Source organism: Salvelinus alpinus, chromosome 5 (genome assembly GCF_045679555.1).
Source record: "Salvelinus alpinus chromosome 5, SLU_Salpinus.1, whole genome shotgun sequence".
NCBI lineage: Eukaryota > Metazoa > Chordata > Actinopteri > Salmoniformes > Salmonidae > Salvelinus > Salvelinus alpinus.
In genome coordinates this window covers 84,762,708-84,782,637 of record NC_092090.1, presented here as the reverse complement: position 1 = coordinate 84,782,637, position 19,930 = coordinate 84,762,708, and the positions used below count along the sequence as shown (strand labels likewise).

Here is a 19,930-nt window from a genome sequence, read left to right as displayed (position 1 = left end):
TCAAGAAACACCTCACATCCCTGTGAACAAATTAAGTAATCCGTTCACTTTAAAAAACTGCAAATCCATGAGGTTTAATTCTGATTCCGTATACAGAATTGTCTGACTACTGTTGTGCTTTACTAGCAACCCTGTTCTGTCTCACCTGTACATCTTCAGGTCACTGAGGCCCACGGTCATGGTGTCGATGATGGGAGGGATCTTGACATGCGTCTGGGAGTCGACCAAGGCGAAGCAGTTCTTGACCGTGACCATACCGAGGTCAGCCACAGTGACGTTGGTGGAGGAGGACGACTGCGGCAGGAAGACAAGAGGAGCTTTGAAGTCTACATCCAGAGAGATGCGCGTGCTGCGCTCAGCCAGCTCCATCACCCCCGTGGCTGCCTTTTCCGCTGCATGCACCGTCACCTCAGCCAGGGCCTCCTTGGCCGCCTGGAAATTGTTGATGAAGGCCTGGGGGAGAGGGAGGTGAATGAGGAGGAAGAGAAGGGGTGGGACAAAGAGCAGTTACGTTACAGAGTTCTCATCGATGGTCATATGACGTAGGACAATCCAGAACCGAAAAAGTGCACCGTATGTGATTAGGCTTGGTAGGTTCTGGGGCATTTTGGTACCGGTACTACAAGTAAAGGCCATGTTTTTCGACACCCTGGAAAAGTGTTGTTGGCAGCTGAATTTTTGAAGCACATAAAAGGATAGGTGATAGTTAAGTGGAGTTAAGAGAGATGGTGTCTCTTACCAGGATAGAGGAGACAAACTTGTTGAGGAAGATGACCTGGATGCAGCCCACCGTCAGGGTGATGCTGGTATCCACTTTACTCATGTCTAGATAGGCATCGCCCTCAGTGGCGTCCGTGTGGTTCACCATACGGAAAGCAAACACCTCCTTATCAGCTATGGACACACACTAGGATGCAGATGCCGTACAAATATAGCAGCAGAAAGCAAAAACAACAATCATAATTTCTCGTGAATGTGGCCCCTTGACTGGGAAAATAACATCGCTAAAGTAAAACAAATGGCAAAGATTAGATTTGGCGTTTGTTCAAATTTTGATATGTCAACTTCTCATTTGATCCTTTTTGGATACTGGAGGCCATGAGTGAGCCTTGTGAGTATGGTAGTCAATGACTGCTGGGTCGTGTTCATTAGGGCACGCAAAGGAAAACATTGAGCAAAAGCTACCTGCTTGTACAGTGCCTCCTTATCACAGTCCAGGATGACTATGTTCTTCAGGTTGGCCAGAACCTCCACTGCCTTTCTCCTCATCAGCACCTCCGACACCAGGCCTGGAACATAGAACAAAGAGGCAGAACATTGAGGAGCAGGTCTAGAACCACTCTAGAACAAGTCTAAAACAAGGCAAAAGTAAACATGTCGTCCCCCACAAATAACGAATGATGCAAGCTTGTTCAAAGTTTGGAACTTCAGTTGATTACTATAGCGCCCCCTTTGGCCAATCAGTGTAATTTTGTAAATGCCATATCTCTATGGTATGGCACATCATTCACCAAAGTTTTGTCAAAATCGGGCCAGCGGTGTCTGAGATATCACGTGATTAACTAACGTACGTACTAGCGGACGGCGACAGATCCATAGTCCCCCCCCGATTTCATGGTGGGGTACAACAAAGGTGTGTTCATATCAGTTCCAGAGCCAATAGGAAAAGATCATCAGTGGCCTGAGTATTTCTTCATGTTTACCAAAAGGTAGCACTAGCATCATTATAATGTGTGTGCGTGCGTGTCCTGTCCACACATCTAATCACACAAACACATAATTGTATGCAATATCATAATTCATGCATGCAGTTGTTGTGGATGTGTGTCGCGGACGGTGACTTGCGTCGGGGACGGCGACGGCGACGTGTGTCGCGGATGTGTGTTGCTTACGGTGACTTGTGTTGCGGACGTGTGTTGCGGACGGTGACTTGTGTTGCGGACGTGTGTTGCGGACAGGGACGTGTGCTGCGGACGGTGACTTGTGTTGCGGACGTGTGTTGCGGACGGTGACTTGTGTTGCGGACGTGTGTTGCGGACGGTGACTTGTGTTGCGGACGTGTGTTGCGGACGTGTGCTGCGGACGGTGACTTGTGTTGCGGACGTGTGCTGCGGACGGTGACTTGTGTTGCGGACGGTGACTTGTGTTGCGGACGGTGACTTGTGTTGCGGACGTGTGCTGCGGACGGTGACTTGTGTTGCAGACGTGTGTTGCGGACGGTGACTGTGTTGCAGACGTGTGTTGCGGACGGTGACTTGTGTTGCGGACGTGTGTTGTGGACGGTGACTGTGTTGCAGACGTGTGTTGCGGACGGTGACTTGTGTTGCGGACGTGTGTTGCGGACGGTGACTTGTGTTGCGGACGTGTGTTGCGGACGGTGACTGTGTTGCAGACGTGTGTTGCGGACGGTGACTTGCGTCGGGGACGGCGACGTGTGTCGCGGATGTGTGTTGCTTACGGTGACTTGTGTTACGGACGTGTGTTGTGGACGGTGACTTGTGTTGCGGACGTGTGCTGCGGACGGTGACTTGTGTTGCGGACGGTGACTTGTGTTGCAGACGTGTGCTGCGGACGGTGACTTGTGTTGCAGACGTGTGCTGCGGACGGTGACTTGTGTTGCGGACGGTGACTTGTGTTGCAGACGTGTGCTGCGGACGGTGACTTGTGTTGCAGACGTGTGTTGCGGACGGTGACTTGTGTTGCGGACGGTGACTTGTGTTGCGGACGGTGACTTGTGTTGCGGACGGTGACTTGTGTTGCGGACGGTGACTTGTGTTGCGGACGGTGACTTGTGTTGCGGACGGTGACTTGTGTTGCGGACGGTGACTTGTGTTGCGGACGGTGACTTGTTTGTGTTGCGGACGGTGACTTGTGTTGCGGACGGTGACTTGTGTTACCCTCAATGCGGATCTCTGCTATCATGTGGCTCTGGCCTCGGATGAAAACCTTCAGACAGTTGAGATCAGCTCTGATGTGCAAATTCACCACATCCTCAAACTTTGACTTCTTAGAAGCTGAGGAGAGTGGGGTAGAGAGACACTGATGAAAGAGCAGTTCCTTCGTCCAAACGTAAAAAAGAGGCTTTGATGTGAAGATGATTTTGTTTGCATCACAATACATCAAACGTCAAGTGGTCCATACAATGGCAGAGAATTTACATTTGGTTTAGCTAGCTACGTATTAGAAGGAGAATACATGGAGGACATGTGTCTACTCAATATCTCTACATGCAACAAATATACAGGAGGTACATTACCTAACCAAATTCTCTTCCACTTTCGACTAACTTGATTCATGAAATAAATTCTAATACATTTCAACAGTGGAAAAGTCTTAGTTCCAGTAACCGGAATGGATTCCATGAAACTGATAATTACATGTTCTTTTTGCCACGGCCGATTCCTCCTTCTCGCCCTCCTCCCCCTCTCCCTCCTCCCCCTCTCCCTCGTCCTCCTCTGGGATTGTGGGCAGCTCCTCCTTGCTAGGCACCGCCTCCTTGGTCGGGGGGAGGAGGCTGTTCAGGAAGTTCATGGCGTTGAGCAAAGCCTCCGTGTGCAGGTGTACATCCAGAGATGAGAAGTTCACCTGAGACAGAGATTTCACGCACATACCACCGTCACAATGAACACACTAACACAACTAAGCAGAGTACTGAGCTCAAATCAACATCATGTTGAAGTTCCAAACGTGGGTTAACACAGTTGTATTGTAAGATCTTACCTTTACTGATTGTTCAGTGTTCTTGTACTGAGACTTGAATTCTGGCCCGTTCTTATCAGCCTGAAAGAGACATTGAAGCTTTTAGACCTGCTCTACTGTTAATCTACATTGGATGATGAATGCATGAAACAGTGTTGACTGTGTGTGTGTGTGTGTGTGTGTGTGTGTGTGTGTGTGTGTGTGTGTGTGTGTGTGTGTGTGTGTGTGTGTGTGTGTGTGTGTGTGTGTGTGTGTGTGTGTGTGTGTGTGTGTGTGTGTGTACACCTTAGTGTACTCCAATGTGAGGAGGTCCTCCTCTGTGTTGTCTAGAGTGGTGATCAGGTGCACTTTCTTCTCCTCTGAATCTGGACAAGTATATCAAACCAGAAAATCATATCACACCAAAACCACACAGAGATGTCTGCAGACATGCCACACAACCACCAACAATGAGGAAGCAGCATATCACGTTTATCTCATAATGATGTAGACAATAATTTCTTCACATTCCAAACGCAGCAAGGTGCACAGAGCTATCCTGCTAATGTTCCAAAAATGCAATCGAGGGAAAAACACCATTCAAAAAATACACCAGATGCAAGCGATTTCATGTGACACATATGTTAAAAGCGTGGAAAGAGGGGTGATGTAAAGAAGCAACAACTATAATAGGTTGCTATCAAACATTACTAGATTACTACCTTTGAATGTAGTGGACAACGGAATAGTTAATTTGAAAAACAAATAGAACAGGAGAGAAATGCTGGTTTCAATGGCATAAACAGGCACATTCAAGTGTGGCTACCTTTTCTGGCGTCTCCCCTAATGTCAGAGCTGGTGTGGAGAAGGCTGTAGCGAAGGCGCATAAGACCCAGATTTTACATTTACGTATTTATGTAAAGTTATGCTAATTATTATTTGAATATTGAAATGTTTAAGATACATTTTCGATAGTACATTTCTGGATCAGTTAGTTGACAGGCCTACCTTTAAGAAACAACGATTCCCACCCACCCCCTCACCTACCCATATACTCTGAGCACTCTAGGCAGATCTCGCGTAGAAAGGTGTTAGATGTCATGTCGAAGGAGCGAATCTTTAGCTCGGTGCCGAGACGCTCGACATCCAGGTGTAACACTGTGACCTCCTGGCCTCTAGACAGACGACACAGCTGAACAGACAGCTAGACAGCAGAATGAGGGAGTTCAAGTACACACACATACACACGCAGCTTTATTAGCAATCTAAACATCTAAATGAAGAGTTTAAGGACTCTCACACACAGATGTATATTATGTTAAGCATACCTTGTTGATCTCAAACGTCATGAGGAACTCTGTCATGTTCTTCTTGGGATCTTTCTTGACCAGACCTCTCCTCTTGACCGAGTCGGAGCGCTGCAGGGGGCTGGGCATGTTGTCGGGGAAGAACGCACTGTCGCCTATAGGAGAGCTGGGAGCATCGTAGAACAGGTCCTCCTCTGAGCCTGCACATGCACACACACACACACACTTAAATGATAATGCCACACTAACGTCTATCATGATCACAGTTGTGTGTATGCGTAAAGTACAGAGATCCATTTGTAATGGGCTGTATGTGTGCATGCATGTCTCTCACCTGATTCCCATATGAGGGAGTTGCGCAGTTCAGCCATGGTTGGTTGCCTGGGGGTTAGCTGAGGGGTGTACGACTGCTTTGGAGCCTGCGGAAGAAAAACAAGCAGAAATTAGACAAGAACACACACAACCCAATAGAAATCTATTTACACACAAAACAACAGCCGACATTACAGTCAACCCACAGATAGGCAGAGAGAGAGAGAGTCAACCCACAGGCAGGCAGAGAGAGTCAACCCACACAGGCAGAGAGAGAGATAGAGAGAGAGAGTTAGAGAGAGAGTCAACCCACAGACAGGCAGAGAGAGAGAGTCAACCCACAGACAGGCAGAGAGAGAGTCAACCCACAGACAGGCAGAGAGAGTCAACCCACACAGGCAGAGAGAGATAGAGAGAGAGAGTCAACCCACAGACAGGCAGAGAGAGAGAGTCAACCCACAGACAGGCAGAGAGAGAGAGAGAGAGAGAGAGAGAGAGAGAGAGAGAGAGAGAGAGAGAGAGAGAGAGAGAGAGAGAGGGAGTCAACCCACAGACAGGCAGAGAGAGAGTCAACCCACAGACAGGCAGAGAGAGTCAACCCACACAGGCAGAGAGAGAGATAGAGAGAGAGAGTCAACCCACAGACAGGCAGAGAGAGAGAGTCAACCCACAGACAGGCAGAGAGAGAGAGAGAGAGAGAGAGAGAGAGAGAGAGAGAGAGAGAGAGAGAGTCAACCCACAGACAGGCAGAGAGAGTCAACCCACAGACAGGCAGAGAGAGAGAGGGAGTCAACCAACAGACAGGCAGAGAGAGAGTCAAACCACAGACAGGCAGAGAGAGAGGGAGAGTCAAACCACAGACAGGCAGCGAGAGAGAGAGTCAACCCACAGACAGGCAGAGAGAGAGGGAGAGTCAAACCACAGACAGGCAGCGAGAGAGAGTCAACCCACAGACAGGCAGAGAGAGAGAGTCAACCCACAGACAGGCAGAGAGAGAGAAAGCCCACAGACAGGCAGAGAGTGAGAGAGAGAGTAAGCCCACAGACAGCCAGAGAGAGAGAGAGACTCAACCCACAGACAGGCAGAGAGAGAGAGAGAGAGAGAGAGAGAAAAAGTAAGCCCACAGACAGGCAGAGAGAGAGAGAGTCAACCCACAGACGGGCAGAGAGAAAGAGAGTCAGCCCACAGACAGGCAGAGAGAAAGAGAGTCAACCCACAGACGGGCAGAGAGAAAGAGAGTCAGCCCACAGACAGGCAGAGAGAGAGAGAGAAAGCCCACAGACAGGCAGAGAGTGAGAGAGAGAGTAAGCCCACAGACAGGCAGAGAGAAAGAGAGTCAACCCACAGACAGGCAGAGAGAGAGAGAGAGAGTCAACCCACAGACAGACAGGCAGAGAGAGAGAGAGTCAACCCACAGACAGGCAGAGAGAGAGTCAACCCACAGACAGGCAGAGAGAGAGTCAACCCACAGACAGGCAGAGAGAGAGTCAACCCACAGACAGGCAGAGAGAGAGTCAACCCACAGACCGACAGAGTCAACCCACAGACCGACAGTCAACCCACAGACAGGCAGAGAGACTCCCAGTAGTTAGTACCTTAGGTGTAGAGTGTGTGTTGGTGCTGCGCGGGGCCGGCCTGCTCTCTGGCAGCGGGATGCTGTTAATCAGCTCCAGCACGGCCCGCATCTTATCATCAGAGATCCTCAGAGACAAGAGAGGCATCTCCCCGAAGATCTTAAACCTGACACACACACACTTTATTCATATCATTCATCTGACCAGCTTTTTGACAAACACGATTATACAGTCCAAAAAAGGCATCGCACCAACCCCTCTCTCCACCCAAGAACCCACCCACCCACCCACCAACCAACCCCCTCCTCCTCCACCCACCCACCCCAGAAACCACCCACCCACCCACCAACCCCCTCCTCCTCCCACCCACCCCTCTCTCTACCCCAGAACCCACCCACCCACCAACCCCCTCCTCCTCCACCCACCCACCCCTCTCCCCTCCCTCTTACTTGGGCATGCGTGAGTCTGTGACCACCATGGCTCTGCTGAACACCACCTTGACATCAACAGGCTCCAGGATGTGGAGGGCCGATTGCTTCAGTTTACGGGCTTTCCTCCAGTCCCCGTCTAATACACAACACAACAACCACTGGTAAGCCTAATTTAGCTATATTCTACCTAAGTACGCAACGCAAGAACGCAATAAGCTACAGAAAACGACTTCCCTGCGTAGTTGTGTCACATGACACATTTTGGGCAGATAATTGTGTGCATGTGTGTGTACCTGGTTTGCTGTAGAGGAACTGTAGGCTGCTGAGCTTGATGTTGAAGCTGTCGTAGGCTTGGGACATGATGTCCTGTATAGTCCTGCTCCCTACAGAGAGCTGGGGTAGCCCCTTTCTGCTCAGACTAGACACCTGATAACACAATGACATAGAACAGGGATTTTCAAACTTTTCTTCCCAGGGACCGTTGCCCAGGCAATAAAGCCCTTTTTATCTGCTACCCCAGAGTCGGATGAACAGGAACAGCTAGTATGCCAAATGTTCCTGTAGACTTCCAGTTATTGTGCTAACGCTAGTTAGCATTGGCTCGTGAAACTACCTCTAACTTCCTTCATACTGGACATAGAGACATTAAAATGGTTTCCATGATGGTATTCTGATGCAGCTAGCAATATTCATAAACGAATCATTTTTCACATACAAAACTACCCAAAATAGTTTTTCATAACAAAGCTAAAATGTATGGACCCCAGTTTGAAAACCCCTGTCATAGCACACCTGGGTGAGGTCCTGTTTATTATGCAGGGTTCGACTGCCCGGGGCTAGAAAACTAAACAGTCAGGCAAGTTGAGTCTGCTCAGTGGTTGCCTTATTGAGCAAGTGAAATTTAGCAACATGATAGGATCAATCACAGTTCTCAAATTTCCGTACATCGTCTCTCACTCAAGTCAGATCGAACCGCTGTCTCTACACAAACGCGTGTGCTGTGTCAATTGAAGTGACCTACCTTGAAGTGACCCAGGTCCAATAGCATGAGGTTCTGGGTGGAGTCGTAGAAGCCGGTTTGGGGCACGATCACGTAGGAGGCCATGAGGTTGACGTTCAGATCCAGAACCTTCTGGGTCTCAATCACGTACATCAGCCCTGCAGACAACACCATATAATGGACGGCACACTTCAACACGTTCTTACATAATATAGGATATGAAACGGGGAGGGAGGGGTGTCTGTCAAAAGGAAATAAGAAGTATGGATTGGAGATTGAGGTCAATGAGGCGTATATCCTGGCTTATTAATCATAAGGTTACCTCACCAACCTCCATGTCCATAGAAAATAAATGAATAGATCTCCATATTTGGACCTGCAGCACATGTAAACAAATCCATCAGTGCTGTGTTTCAGCCCAGGAAAGTGAGTGTGGCCTGTCAGTCAGAGCTAGAGGCGGGGCTCTGACCTGTGGAGGTGCGGTCTCGGAACTGCTCCAGCTTCATGAGAGTGGCGTTGGTCAGCTCGTCTAGCTGGAGGTCATCAGGCGGCAAGAAGAACGCAGACATGCTGTTCACCGTCACCTGCCGGAGGGAGACACCCATGTTGTTACACATGCAAACACACACATTTTTGTTCTAACAACTTCACGCCAGATTGAACCGAGGAACAACTGACATAGTCATGTAAACAGGTACACACACACACATCACACACACACACACACTAACAGCGTCATAGATGATCTCCAGAGGCTGGGACTCGACGTGGAGCCGCTGGTCAGCACTCTCATCCAGAGGGTTGGTCTCAAACAGGATGTCAAGCAGGGGGGTCCCTGTTACCGTGGCAGCCTTCCTCGACGACAGCAGCGTGGGCGCCGGCCGATTATTGGCCAGTCCTTTCACCTCAAACAGACTAAGCTGGGCCGACAGCCTGAGGGCAACAACAACATCAGCAGCATCAGAACAGGAGGGAGCAGTAGAAGAGAGAGAAGTCTGGAGAGAGAGAAAGGGGGAGAGATGAGGGAAAAGCAAAGGGAGAGAAAGAGAGAGATACCGACAAACCGAGCATCGCAAAATAGTGTCGTCAGCTGTTCTCAAGTTTGCTCTTGGACTATGGCACGACAACAAAAACCTGGCAACAATATCCCATTGATAAAGCACTACAACAGGGGAGGGGGAAAGTATTTAAACGCAGGGTCTGTTCACAGGTGTACAGAGTTATCGATTATAAATAGATTTTGTAGAACAGATATGATATTCTGTCATGTAAAATTTGACATCATGTCAGCTCTTCATTTCTGCGTGCAACGTTCTGAACGTTTCCCCTCACCGAACACACCCCAGAGTGTGTACTGTGCGTACTTAATGGCTTGTGCTCCGGGCCTCTGGGTCAGCATGGATTTCAGGTCTTCAACTGTGACCTTGAGGATTTCATTCTGATCCTTGTTGTCTTTCATTGAGAAAGACATCCTCTTCATGTGAAAATGTATCTTAATGTCCTCAAACTGCAAAAACAAAATCAGAGAGGGAAAAGAGAGATTGTGAGTAGTGTCCTGGGTTATCTTTCTATATCCAAATATCTCTTTTGGAAGACGCCAGGGATTGCTGTACTGCACTACGATGTGTAGGAAATATACAGTAGCCACTCACGTTCTTTGGCAGGTTGTGATTGACAGCTACCTCACTGTAGCCAATGGCGATGTAGAGTTTGGCCTTCTCGGCAGGAGTCATAAGCTCACCAAAAGCTGAGGAGAATAAAGATTTTTTGTAAAAAATGGTATTGTCCATACAATTTGTCTAGCTTCACAAAAACAAACATTAAAACATCATCCTCATCAGGAGCGCCTTATCATCAAGATCATTTCAAATCAACTTTAAAAAAGGGAAGAAAATGCAAAATGCAATTCCAAGTGCGCAAGTCATAGACATATAGACATAACTGGTCCAAAACCATTATTATCATCATCATCATCATCATGAGCACCTTGTCATCAACATGATTCAATACTTGATAATTCATTGGTTGGGACAGGACAGGGTTAAAGGGAAATGTCAAACATTTTTTACTTCCTATTCATCATCTTCAGCACCACCCCGACATCAACATGTGAAAATTACACATTTCTATGTTTTGTAGTAAAAAAGATTAAGTGTTTCCAATGACATCATCAACCACTTAGTAGACAATTAATAGGCAATGCCTACTCATAATTGGTTAAAATCACACAATGCGCCCCGATGATGTCATTTTGAAACCAGCTGAATGACACACAGTAAACCAGCTGAATGACACACAGTAAACCAGCTGAATGACACAAAGTAAACCAGCTGAATGACACACAGTAAACCAGCTGAATGACACACAGTACACCAGCTGAATGACACACAGTAAACCAGCTGAATGACACACAGTACACCAGCTGAATGACACACAGTAAACCAGCTGAATGACACACAGTACACCAGCTGAATGACACACAGTAAACCAGCTGAATGACACACAGTAAACCAGCTGAATGACACACAGTACACCAGCTGAATGACACACAGTAAACCAGCTGAATGACACACAGTAAACAAGCTGAATGACACACAGTACACCAGCTGAATGACACACAGTACACCAATTTCACATAAAATAAATGTTTGGTTGGTTCAGAACGCATTTGCTGATGCGGTCTTCTAAACTCCAACTGTGCTTCTGTGTCAGAGGATTCTGAGGAAAGGAGCGACAGCCTCCTGGACAATGGACGTTAAAGGACTAGGCCGAGGAACAACATGCACAGTGGATTGACAGGAATTCTCCACCTCAATATCAGTATGGGGTCTTTTCAAGCGCCTTGTTTTGCCATTGTCGATTTTTGTAGCTAGGTTTGTACTTGGTAGGCCTACAACGGCATTTAGCTAGCCAAGGCCTACTTCAAGCTTGCAAGCCAAAAATTTTGCAGCTGTGGCAGGATGCTGGCACTAACAGACATTCTGCGTTTATTTATTAGTCAAAGTGAGACCCTGTATCAAACTGGGTATGTGGGCAGTCTCACCTCCAGTTTTGACCTCCTTGGACTTGGCGCCGTCATCTCCTGACCAGCCGGACCACATCCAGCCCAACCAGCCCTGAGATTCCTCCTCCACCTTCACCCCCGGACGAAAGATACGCAGACCCGCCTTGCTCGCCTGGAACAACCAACCAATGCTGGTCACATTCTACACATAACACCTCAGCCACAACCACTAGCTGGAACCACTGTTAGTTAGACTGTGACCACGTGTTGCACTGGTGGTTACGCTATAGCAGTGTGACTAAGTAGGGTTATTTCAGTCATGCTTTTCTGACATTTTGAACAAATGAGTTAGTTGACGGACAGACAGGCTAAACACATTACAGTAGATGCAGAGAAGAGAGGTAGTTAGCTATGAATAATTCAACAGATAGCTCAATTTGTACCTCCATCTCAGCTTGCTGCCTGGCCAGCGTGATGTTAAAAATATCCAGAGTCCGCTCAGTCTCCTGGGCACATGGAGGGAAAGATGGATCCATTAAAACAGTTCCAGGACCGTTATGGGAATCCATCAATTATTACTTCATCAATGACTTAATGTCCATCAATCAATGCAGCAGAGTAGAGAGGAAGACTGGGGTTGCAACTCTGAAAGCGAGGGAGGAGTAGGCCCTTCTCAATCTCCACCACACCTGGGTTCAAAGAGCATTTTGTTTTCTTTTAAATACTTTGAGCGCCTGATTGAGTCAGCCCGAAGTGCCAGATGGGCAAGGCTTGAACTTTAGGGAGTATTCCATTGGTCAAATTACAGCCAGGCAAGCTCAATCAAGCACTGCTCAAGTTTTGGAAACAAAACAAATACTATTTGAATGCAGGTCTGGTTTCCGCTCCTTAGGGAACGCAACGGAAAATGTTTCAAAACCTTTTGGAATGGAACATTTTCATGTGTGCTTCTTATTGGACAAGTACAGGAAGTCCCTTCCTGTTTGTCAGTTTTCTTCCATTTGGTGCCTAATGAACATGACCCTGATCTCCACACACCTCCACTTCCCTGAGCAGCTTCTCAGTGGGCTTCTTGTTGGTGATCTTGGACTTGTAGAGCGCTCTGTAACGCTTGACTGTCTGCCGGTGGCGGTGGATGCGCTGCCACGACCACATGTGCAGCCGTGGCTTCACGTCCACCTCCATGATGCCCGTAATCACATACTGCCACCTAGATGAAAACACAAGCAGAGTGAGTCACAATGGGCCTAGTCTGTGTACATCACTGTAACTCAATTGATTGGAAAAATGTGTCTAATAATCTTATACTGGGTGGCATGCAACATGACACAATTATCATCCACTGCCTAAACATGAACAATAACCACAATTGTCATCAATACATCAAGGGAAAAGGCTTTAAGTATTTTTTTGTATAAGAAACAAAAGAGTGAGTGTTGACCATATGTAGGCGTTGGTGTGCACGTGGAATTGCGGCCGGTATTTCCTGTACGGCAGGTTGCGTGACATCATATCCACCGAGCCCAGGAGCTCCAGAATGCTGATATACTGCAGAGAGGGAAAGGGTCAGAGTTCAGGGGTCAACGAATAAGACAGAGAGGGAAATAATAAACACGATTTTATATTGGTAAAAATACTGTAACATTTCAAATAGACAGGATAGCAAAATTGTGGAAATCGCATGCATCAGTGTCCTTCACTGTGGTTAAATAATAGCCACCCTCCTTATTATGCACATTGTTGAAGTCACAATGCAGATTCTAATGAGGTTTACAGTATTTTTTTGGCAAATGTGCTCTTTTGCTCGAAGAAAATGTAGCCCTTTCTCGCTCTCTCTTTCATGGCCTCTCTCCCATCTCACCTGTGGCCTGTTCAGCTCCACGGCCACCTCTCTCAGATTGACTACCAAGTCTATCTTGGGTGAAGAGAAGTTTACGTCTGACCGGGGGTTCATGCTCAGCTTCGCATTGGCTGTTATCGGACGAAAAACTGCCAGCATTGAACAGGAAAATTAGGTTAATAAGGATATGATACCGAAATAAACAACAATTCAACAGTGGGTTTAAATAATGAGAAAAAGTATTCAATTACAATACACTCAAATGACTGATTTGATTCCCTGTATCAGGTGGATGGCAACATGAATACCAAGACTGATCCAGACTATGTCACACCCCTATATCGACTAGGCAACACTCACTGAAATCGTGTTTCATGGGGGTGGAACTGTAGATATCCATGCTGTTCTGGAGGCATCGCTGTGGAAACGACAGACAGGAAGAGACACTTAATTAGACATCATAGATAGACATCACTCTCACTTAAGAGACTCACCGCTCAGCAACGGTGCTGATTGATGACACGGTCACTCACCAGGGCCTCGTCTGGCATGTGATTGGAGTACAGCATTGAGTTCACGTTCCAGTAGGCAAAGAGATTGTCCAACTGGACAAGCTGAGGAGAGGAAAAAGCACAACAGAAAACAGCTTAGAACGCTATTGACAGTATAATAGTGTCATAATGTATGTAAAACTCATCTACAGAATAACCATTGCTGTAAAGAATACTCTACCTTGAAAAACAGCTTGGCTTTCTCATTCAGAAGACAAGGTTTCCAGTTCTCATCTGCTGTCTGTGGGGTAACACAGTTTTGGGGTTGAGAAGTTACGTGATACTGTTTCAGCGTCAGACCACAAATAGACCATAACTCTGACCACAACCATAACAAAACCAAAGCATGGATTGCTATCATACCTTGTCCATAGACTGCTTACAGGGTAAGGAAACCAATATCACATTTTGTAATTTGGGTGAACTATTCCTTTAACCACGACAACATCACATATCCCACATCCAGACGTTAACTAAATCGAACCGCTGCAATTTAGATTGTACATCATCCACAATGAATGACAGATTTCATGAGAAGGCGACACACACATTACCTGAAGGCTGAGGTTCTGTAGAGACATTCCAAATGACAATGGGCATTTGGGATTGGTGACCTGAGAAAGAGAAGAGAGAAAGAGACGAGAGGAGAAAGAAACTTACAGTAATGCAACACAGTAGTAATATACATAGTTCTAGTACTGTAGTACTAGTGTAGTACTACTGTAGTACACTAGGCAGAATACTCACGTCATCCTCATAGCGGATATGGATGTTGGAGATCTTCACCTGAAGGTTCTTGATCACCTGTGTCACCAGTTTCTCCACAAAGGTGTCTTGTTTCTCAAGTGCGGGGTTTTCTGTGACACCAATGAACATGATATAAGAACACATGCATTAAAGTCACAGTCCTGAGTCTGTGTTTTAACCCAAAGGCAGCCCCGCCAAGGGGTGCGTGTGGGGAAATGTAAACACTGATTGACAGCCTGAGATGCACATGACGGTTTTAAACATTTTGAAGCTATACATTACTTACAAAGACTCAAAATGTATAATATTGTAACTAACTGCCAAAACAGACAGACACATGAACTCTGACCTTGTTCCGCTGCTTTCTGTTTGGTCTCTTCGATCCTCTGCAGCTCCCTCTGACGAGCCTCCTGAAGCTGTTTCTCCTCCTTCTCTGCATCATACTTTATACCTAAAACATGCAAAGACATAGGCTACCCATTAACAAAAGCAAAGACACGTGCACACACATACACACACTACAGCTAGGGTTCATGGATATCGGTGATAAGGTCAGGTTCTCACTGGCTGTGGGCACGATGAGCAGGTAAACTCCATCCAGTGTAGCTTCCACTGACTGGGTGTACAGATTCTTCCATGGAATCTTCAGCTCCAAGCGTACTGACAGAACCACACACACAAACACACACACACACACACACAGCAGAGTGAGAGAACAAATAGAAAGAGGTTGAAGAGTGAGAAAGAGGGAGTAGGAGGAAGGCACTATTGTAAATGTCATAGGGTTACGGTAGGTGTTGTGTTGAGAGTCATCGTACAAATCTTACCTATATGTCCGGCTCTTACTTTAAAAGGAATGTCAAGTTGACTCTGAAACAAGAACAAAAATATTCAGCACGATACAATGTCAATGTACCTACATAATTAACAACTGATACGTTTAGCAGGAGGCCTAGCCATTCATGTAAAACCTACCAAGGCATTTTCCTTTATTTCAAGATTTCTGAGCACAGCATCACCTAGGGGGGAAAAAGCATATTGGTTTAAAAGGACTCAAGAAGCACTGTTACATGAATATACAGCGCTAATAGATACATAGTACCATGAGGTTGGAAACATATAGGGCTGAGCCTAAGCTGACAAATAACTTTGCCTCATTTCACTATACAAATATTGGCAAGCGGCACCTTATGTTATCATGTGCTCTGTCTGTTGGCAAGGTGTCAGGCCTTGGACTTACAACTCCAAGTATCATATCTTTCTGGTTGTGCAACTTTTAGGTGCAATGACTGCAACCAAATGCTTCCTGTAGTTGTTGATCAGTCTCTCACATCGCTGTGGAGGAATTTTGGCCCACTCTTCCATGCTGAACTGCTTAAACTTCCTGTAGTTTTTGATCAGTCTCTCACATCGCTGTGGAGGAATTTTGGCCCACTCTTACATGCCGAACTGCTTAAACTTCCTGTAGTTGTTGATCAGTCTCTCACATCGCTGTGGAGGAATTTTGGCCCACTCTTCATGCAGAAATACAACATTTGTGGGTTTTCTAGCATGAACTGCTAATTTCAAGTCCTGCCACATCATCTCAATTGGGATTAGACCATTCCAAAATTGACTAGACCATTCCAAAATTTCAAATGTTTTGCTTTTTAGCCATTTTCATGTAGACTTGATTGTGTGTTTTGGATCATTGTCTTGCTGCATGACCCAGCTGCGCTTCAGCATCAGCTCACAGACGGATGATCTGACAATCTCCTGTAGAATTCTCTGATATGCTTGACCGTTGGTATGAGGCTCTTACTGTGGAATGCTTTGTTTGGTTTTCGCCAGGCATAATGGGACCCATGATGTGATGTACAAAATGTTGACTCAAGTTTGCCAAAAACAACTGGAAGCACCTGGATGATTATCAAGACTCTTGGAAGAATGTTCTATGGACAGATGATTCAAAAGTCTAACTTCTTGGACGACATGCCTGGCGAAAACCAAAAGCTGCCTTCCACAGTAAGAACCTCATACCAATGGTAAAGCATGGTGGTGGTAGTGTGATGGTTTGGGGATGCTTTGCTGCCTTAGGACCTGGACCACTTGCCTTAAAAGAAGGAACCATGAATTCTACAGGAGAATGTCAGGCCATCCGTTGAAGCACAACTGAAGCACGCTGGGTCATGCAGCAAGACAATGATCCAAAACACACAATCAAGTCTACATAAAAATGGCTTAAAATCAAAACATTTGAAATTTTGGAATGGCCCAGTCAAAGTCCAGACCTAATCCCAATTGATATGTTGTGGCAGGACTTGAAATGCACAGTTCATGCATGAAAACCCACAAATGTCACTGAGTTAAAGCAGTCCTGCATGGAAGAGTGGGCCAAAATTCCTCCACAGCGACAAGAGAGACTGATCAACAACTACAGGAAGTGTTTGGTTAGAGTCATTGCAGCTAAAGTTGGCACCAGTTATTGAGTGTAAGTGGGCAATACATTTTTTTGAGAGCATCAATGGGTGTTGCATAACTTTGTTTATGAAATAAATTAAATAAGTATGTATGTAATTGTTGTGCTACTTGTTCACTCAGATAATATTAGGTTTTGGTTGAAGAGCTGATAATATTCAATATAAAAAATATGCAAAATTGGCCACGTGTCAAATGTTTGCAGACGGGAGAAGTATGATATTGAATAATCTGTGAATGGAAAATGTTGCAACTGTGGTGGGGATCATACTCCGAACTGCCTTGAGTGCCCTGTTAGGGTGAAGGAGGTCGAGGTGTCAAAGATCAGGGCTGCGTAACGATTCTCCTATGTGTTGGTCGGTGAAGATAGTCGGAGGCAACAGTGTTGAAGATATGGTGGTGGATGCATTGCAACCAGTTGCTTGTGTTTTAAGTCAATCAAGTGATCTGGATACACTCACTGTGAAGAAGGTGGATTTTGTGGCATTTATAGCCACAGTGATTAATTGTACAGCACAAGTGTCTAAGAAGTCCAAGAAGCTGGATATCATATCTGCAGCCAAGAAGTTTTTGGGGCTCCAAGACTTCACGGCAGAAGCACTACAAGGACTATTGTCCTAGGAAATGTCCAGCCCTCACAGGAGGCTTCTGAGCCTGTATTGGCACCTGATTAGAATGAGGTTTTTACAGAAAAGCAGGTAGATTTTATTTTATTTATTTATTTTTTGATAGTTTGTCTATTTATTTTTACTCTAATGTTTTCCTTTTTGGGATCCTTATTATCCACCCGCACAGTAAGTGGCGGAATGCACTTCTAATTGTTGCGAACGCCATTATACCATAGAAGAAGACAAATAATAAGAAACGGGCGTGACCACACCTGGACTCCAGCCAAACAAAAAACGTTGGCTTTTTGGGGGGTAGGGCTTGCGAGCAAACTTGTGAAGATGGCTACCTGGGCTAGTTGACTGATGTAGACTAGCAAACGTAGCTACCTGGTTAGCAAATAAAACCCCATAATAGCTAGCCAGTTGCCTACAAAACCTTAACAAGTAAGCATAGTAGCAATACTTGCCCTCAGCAAACCAGCCTTGTCTTACTCTGGGAAACACTCTTTTCACGGCACTTCGATACTAGTACCGAAGTGACTTTTTCGTAGTAGGTTAGGAAATGGACCAGGGCTATCGAAAATCACTTCGTATTTAAGTGCCGTGAAAATAGTGTGCCCGTTGTCTTGCAAACCATAAAACACTTATTCGTCAAAGTAACGTTACCTCCCCAAATCCCGAGCTTGAGTTGTGAGGTGTCAAGGTTCACAACGTAGTCCCCCAGAAACCTGTTTAGGACATCTACCACCACGCTTTCGAAGACCATGTTGCTGTGTCGTTCACCTCTCGGTCACCATGTTCAGTTGTTTACATTAAGTTTCTCTTGACTAGCTAGCTACCTGTCGCGCCTAGTCCTGTTTCTCAAGCATTTGGTTGCGTCAGTAGAGTAGTGGTGGGGAGTCGATTCCTAAATAATCGATTCCTTGCCCGTCGACTCTCATTTCTGGTTGTCAAACTTCGATTCCACTATGAATCGACTCCTAAGGTTCAGTATTTTTGCATCGGAGGAAACTATTTGCCGTCGCCTACTTCGAGAACAAACTCTCGCATCTTTCAGAGCTATGGGGGTGCAATACACAGCGAAGAAAGAGAGGGAGAGACGGCAGAGGCACAGCCAGGCATAGACATGTCGATCACCAGGCAGAAAGTCAGAACCGTGCATCGGTAAACAAAATATATTGCGTTGGCTATCGCAATGGTGTATTTTAAAATGGAAGAGCAGGAGAGGGAGGATGTGGCCAGGCAGACAGACTGTCGGAATAGGCGCATAAACTATATTATAATCTGTATCTCGCTATGTCTTGTCTATCAGTGCCGTGTAAATACCCCTAAAGTATATTAAAGTATATATTAAGTTACCAATGAGTATGATTAAACTATTCGTCATAGTGCCAGTGAATTGAAATTAAACATCGTCAAATGCATGTTTAATTAGGCCTAAAGGTGCAATAAAAAGTATTGTGCTTTTAGTTTATTTAACGAAACCCTGGCTGGCTGTTGATGTCCTGTGGGCGGCAGGTAGCCTAGAGCGTTGGGCCAGTAACCAAAAGGTTGTTGGTTGTTGACAAGGTACAAATATGTAGTTCTGCCCCTTAGCAAGGCAGTTAACCCACTGTTCCCCGAGCGCCGTGGATGTCGATTATTGCAGCCCCGCACCTCTCTGATTCAGAGGGGTTGGGTTAAATGCGGAAGACACATTTCAGTTGAATGCATTCAGTAATAGAACTAGGTTTGAATTTGATGATGAATTTGATCAACCAGCCAATTATTGAATCAGATGCCCTAGATTAAGGTTGGAGTGAACCTAAATGATGGTAGCGCTCCACCTTGAGAGGAACCAATGGGATAATCGAGGTGGGGCACATGCAGGAATGCCCACACACAGGAACGCCCCAAATTGCGGGTTGCAGTTGCACACTATTGGCATTTTCTTTTCTATATGCCATAGACTATGGCGACTCCTATTGTTGGAGTCGAAAGTAGTCGACTCCTGTGGTTAGAGTTGAAAGAGGCGACTCTTGCTCGACTCAAAAACACGCTGAAACGGATGCGAACACGCCACCTCATTACAGTCCTACTAGGAAGACTACATTTGCGTTCTAGAGGACTGACATGAGCATGCACATTTAGTCATCAATTTAGCCTATAAAATGCCTCTTTTGTTTGAATATAGAAGGTAATGTGTAGGAACTAGAATATTGCAGTAATATTTATGCTGTGTGCAGCCTTGGCGGATCACATGGGATGATGCCGGCACTGTGTTGATACACATATTCTTTGCCATGTTATAGCCCTATTCGGACGGGTATTACTAGAGACGTTGGTTTTGTAATGATAATCCAAGCATGTGCGTTATTCCAGAGGAGGAGTCACACAGGATTATTTTTTTCCAAACCTGCCCCCTTTAATTCAAATTTTTTA

At 45.9% G+C, this 19,930-nt stretch overlaps 1 protein-coding gene across 5 annotated transcripts in view; it reads right to left on the bottom strand.

Annotated features, from left to right (window-relative positions):
* Positions 1–18,434, bottom strand: part of LOC139577092 (intermembrane lipid transfer protein VPS13A-like) — a 90,394-nt gene extending 71,960 nt beyond the window's left edge. For 4 of the 5 annotated variants that reach the window (XM_071403888.1, XM_071403890.1, XM_071403889.1 and 1 more), the window contains exons 1-33: positions 18,176–18,434; positions 15,420–15,463; positions 15,272–15,314; positions 15,009–15,104; positions 14,794–14,895; positions 14,445–14,554; positions 14,252–14,311; positions 13,879–13,938; positions 13,680–13,760; positions 13,507–13,564; positions 13,168–13,295; positions 12,748–12,854; positions 12,345–12,516; positions 11,750–11,812; positions 11,346–11,478; positions 9,955–10,049; positions 9,667–9,809; positions 9,034–9,235; positions 8,772–8,886; positions 8,324–8,460; positions 7,596–7,728; positions 7,321–7,438; positions 6,893–7,037; positions 5,320–5,404; positions 5,007–5,185; positions 4,726–4,882; positions 3,985–4,064; positions 3,721–3,780; positions 3,378–3,585; positions 2,898–3,014; positions 1,186–1,289; positions 740–907; positions 146–453 (exon numbers count right to left, since the gene is read on the bottom strand). In XM_071403888.1, the coding sequence (XP_071259989.1) occupies positions 146–453; positions 740–907; positions 1,186–1,289; positions 2,898–3,014; positions 3,378–3,585; positions 3,721–3,780; positions 3,985–4,064; positions 4,726–4,882; positions 5,007–5,185; positions 5,320–5,404; positions 6,893–7,037; positions 7,321–7,438; positions 7,596–7,728; positions 8,324–8,460; positions 8,772–8,886; positions 9,034–9,235; positions 9,667–9,809; positions 9,955–10,049; positions 11,346–11,478; positions 11,750–11,812; positions 12,345–12,516; positions 12,748–12,854; positions 13,168–13,295; positions 13,507–13,564; positions 13,680–13,760; positions 13,879–13,938; positions 14,252–14,311; positions 14,445–14,554; positions 14,794–14,895; positions 15,009–15,104; positions 15,272–15,314; positions 15,420–15,463; positions 18,176–18,275 (3,911 nt within the window). In that variant the 5' untranslated portion in view covers positions 18,276–18,434. The remainder of the gene's footprint in view (positions 1–145; positions 454–739; positions 908–1,185; positions 1,290–2,897; positions 3,015–3,377; positions 3,586–3,720; positions 3,781–3,984; positions 4,065–4,725; positions 4,883–5,006; positions 5,186–5,319; positions 5,405–6,892; positions 7,038–7,320; positions 7,439–7,595; positions 7,729–8,323; positions 8,461–8,771; positions 8,887–9,033; positions 9,236–9,666; positions 9,810–9,954; positions 10,050–11,345; positions 11,479–11,749; positions 11,813–12,344; positions 12,517–12,747; positions 12,855–13,167; positions 13,296–13,506; positions 13,565–13,679; positions 13,761–13,878; positions 13,939–14,251; positions 14,312–14,444; positions 14,555–14,793; positions 14,896–15,008; positions 15,105–15,271; positions 15,315–15,419; positions 15,464–18,175) is intronic. The other variant, XM_071403891.1, reaches the window with a different exon arrangement.
* Between the last annotated feature and the right edge of the window lie 1,496 nt (positions 18,435–19,930).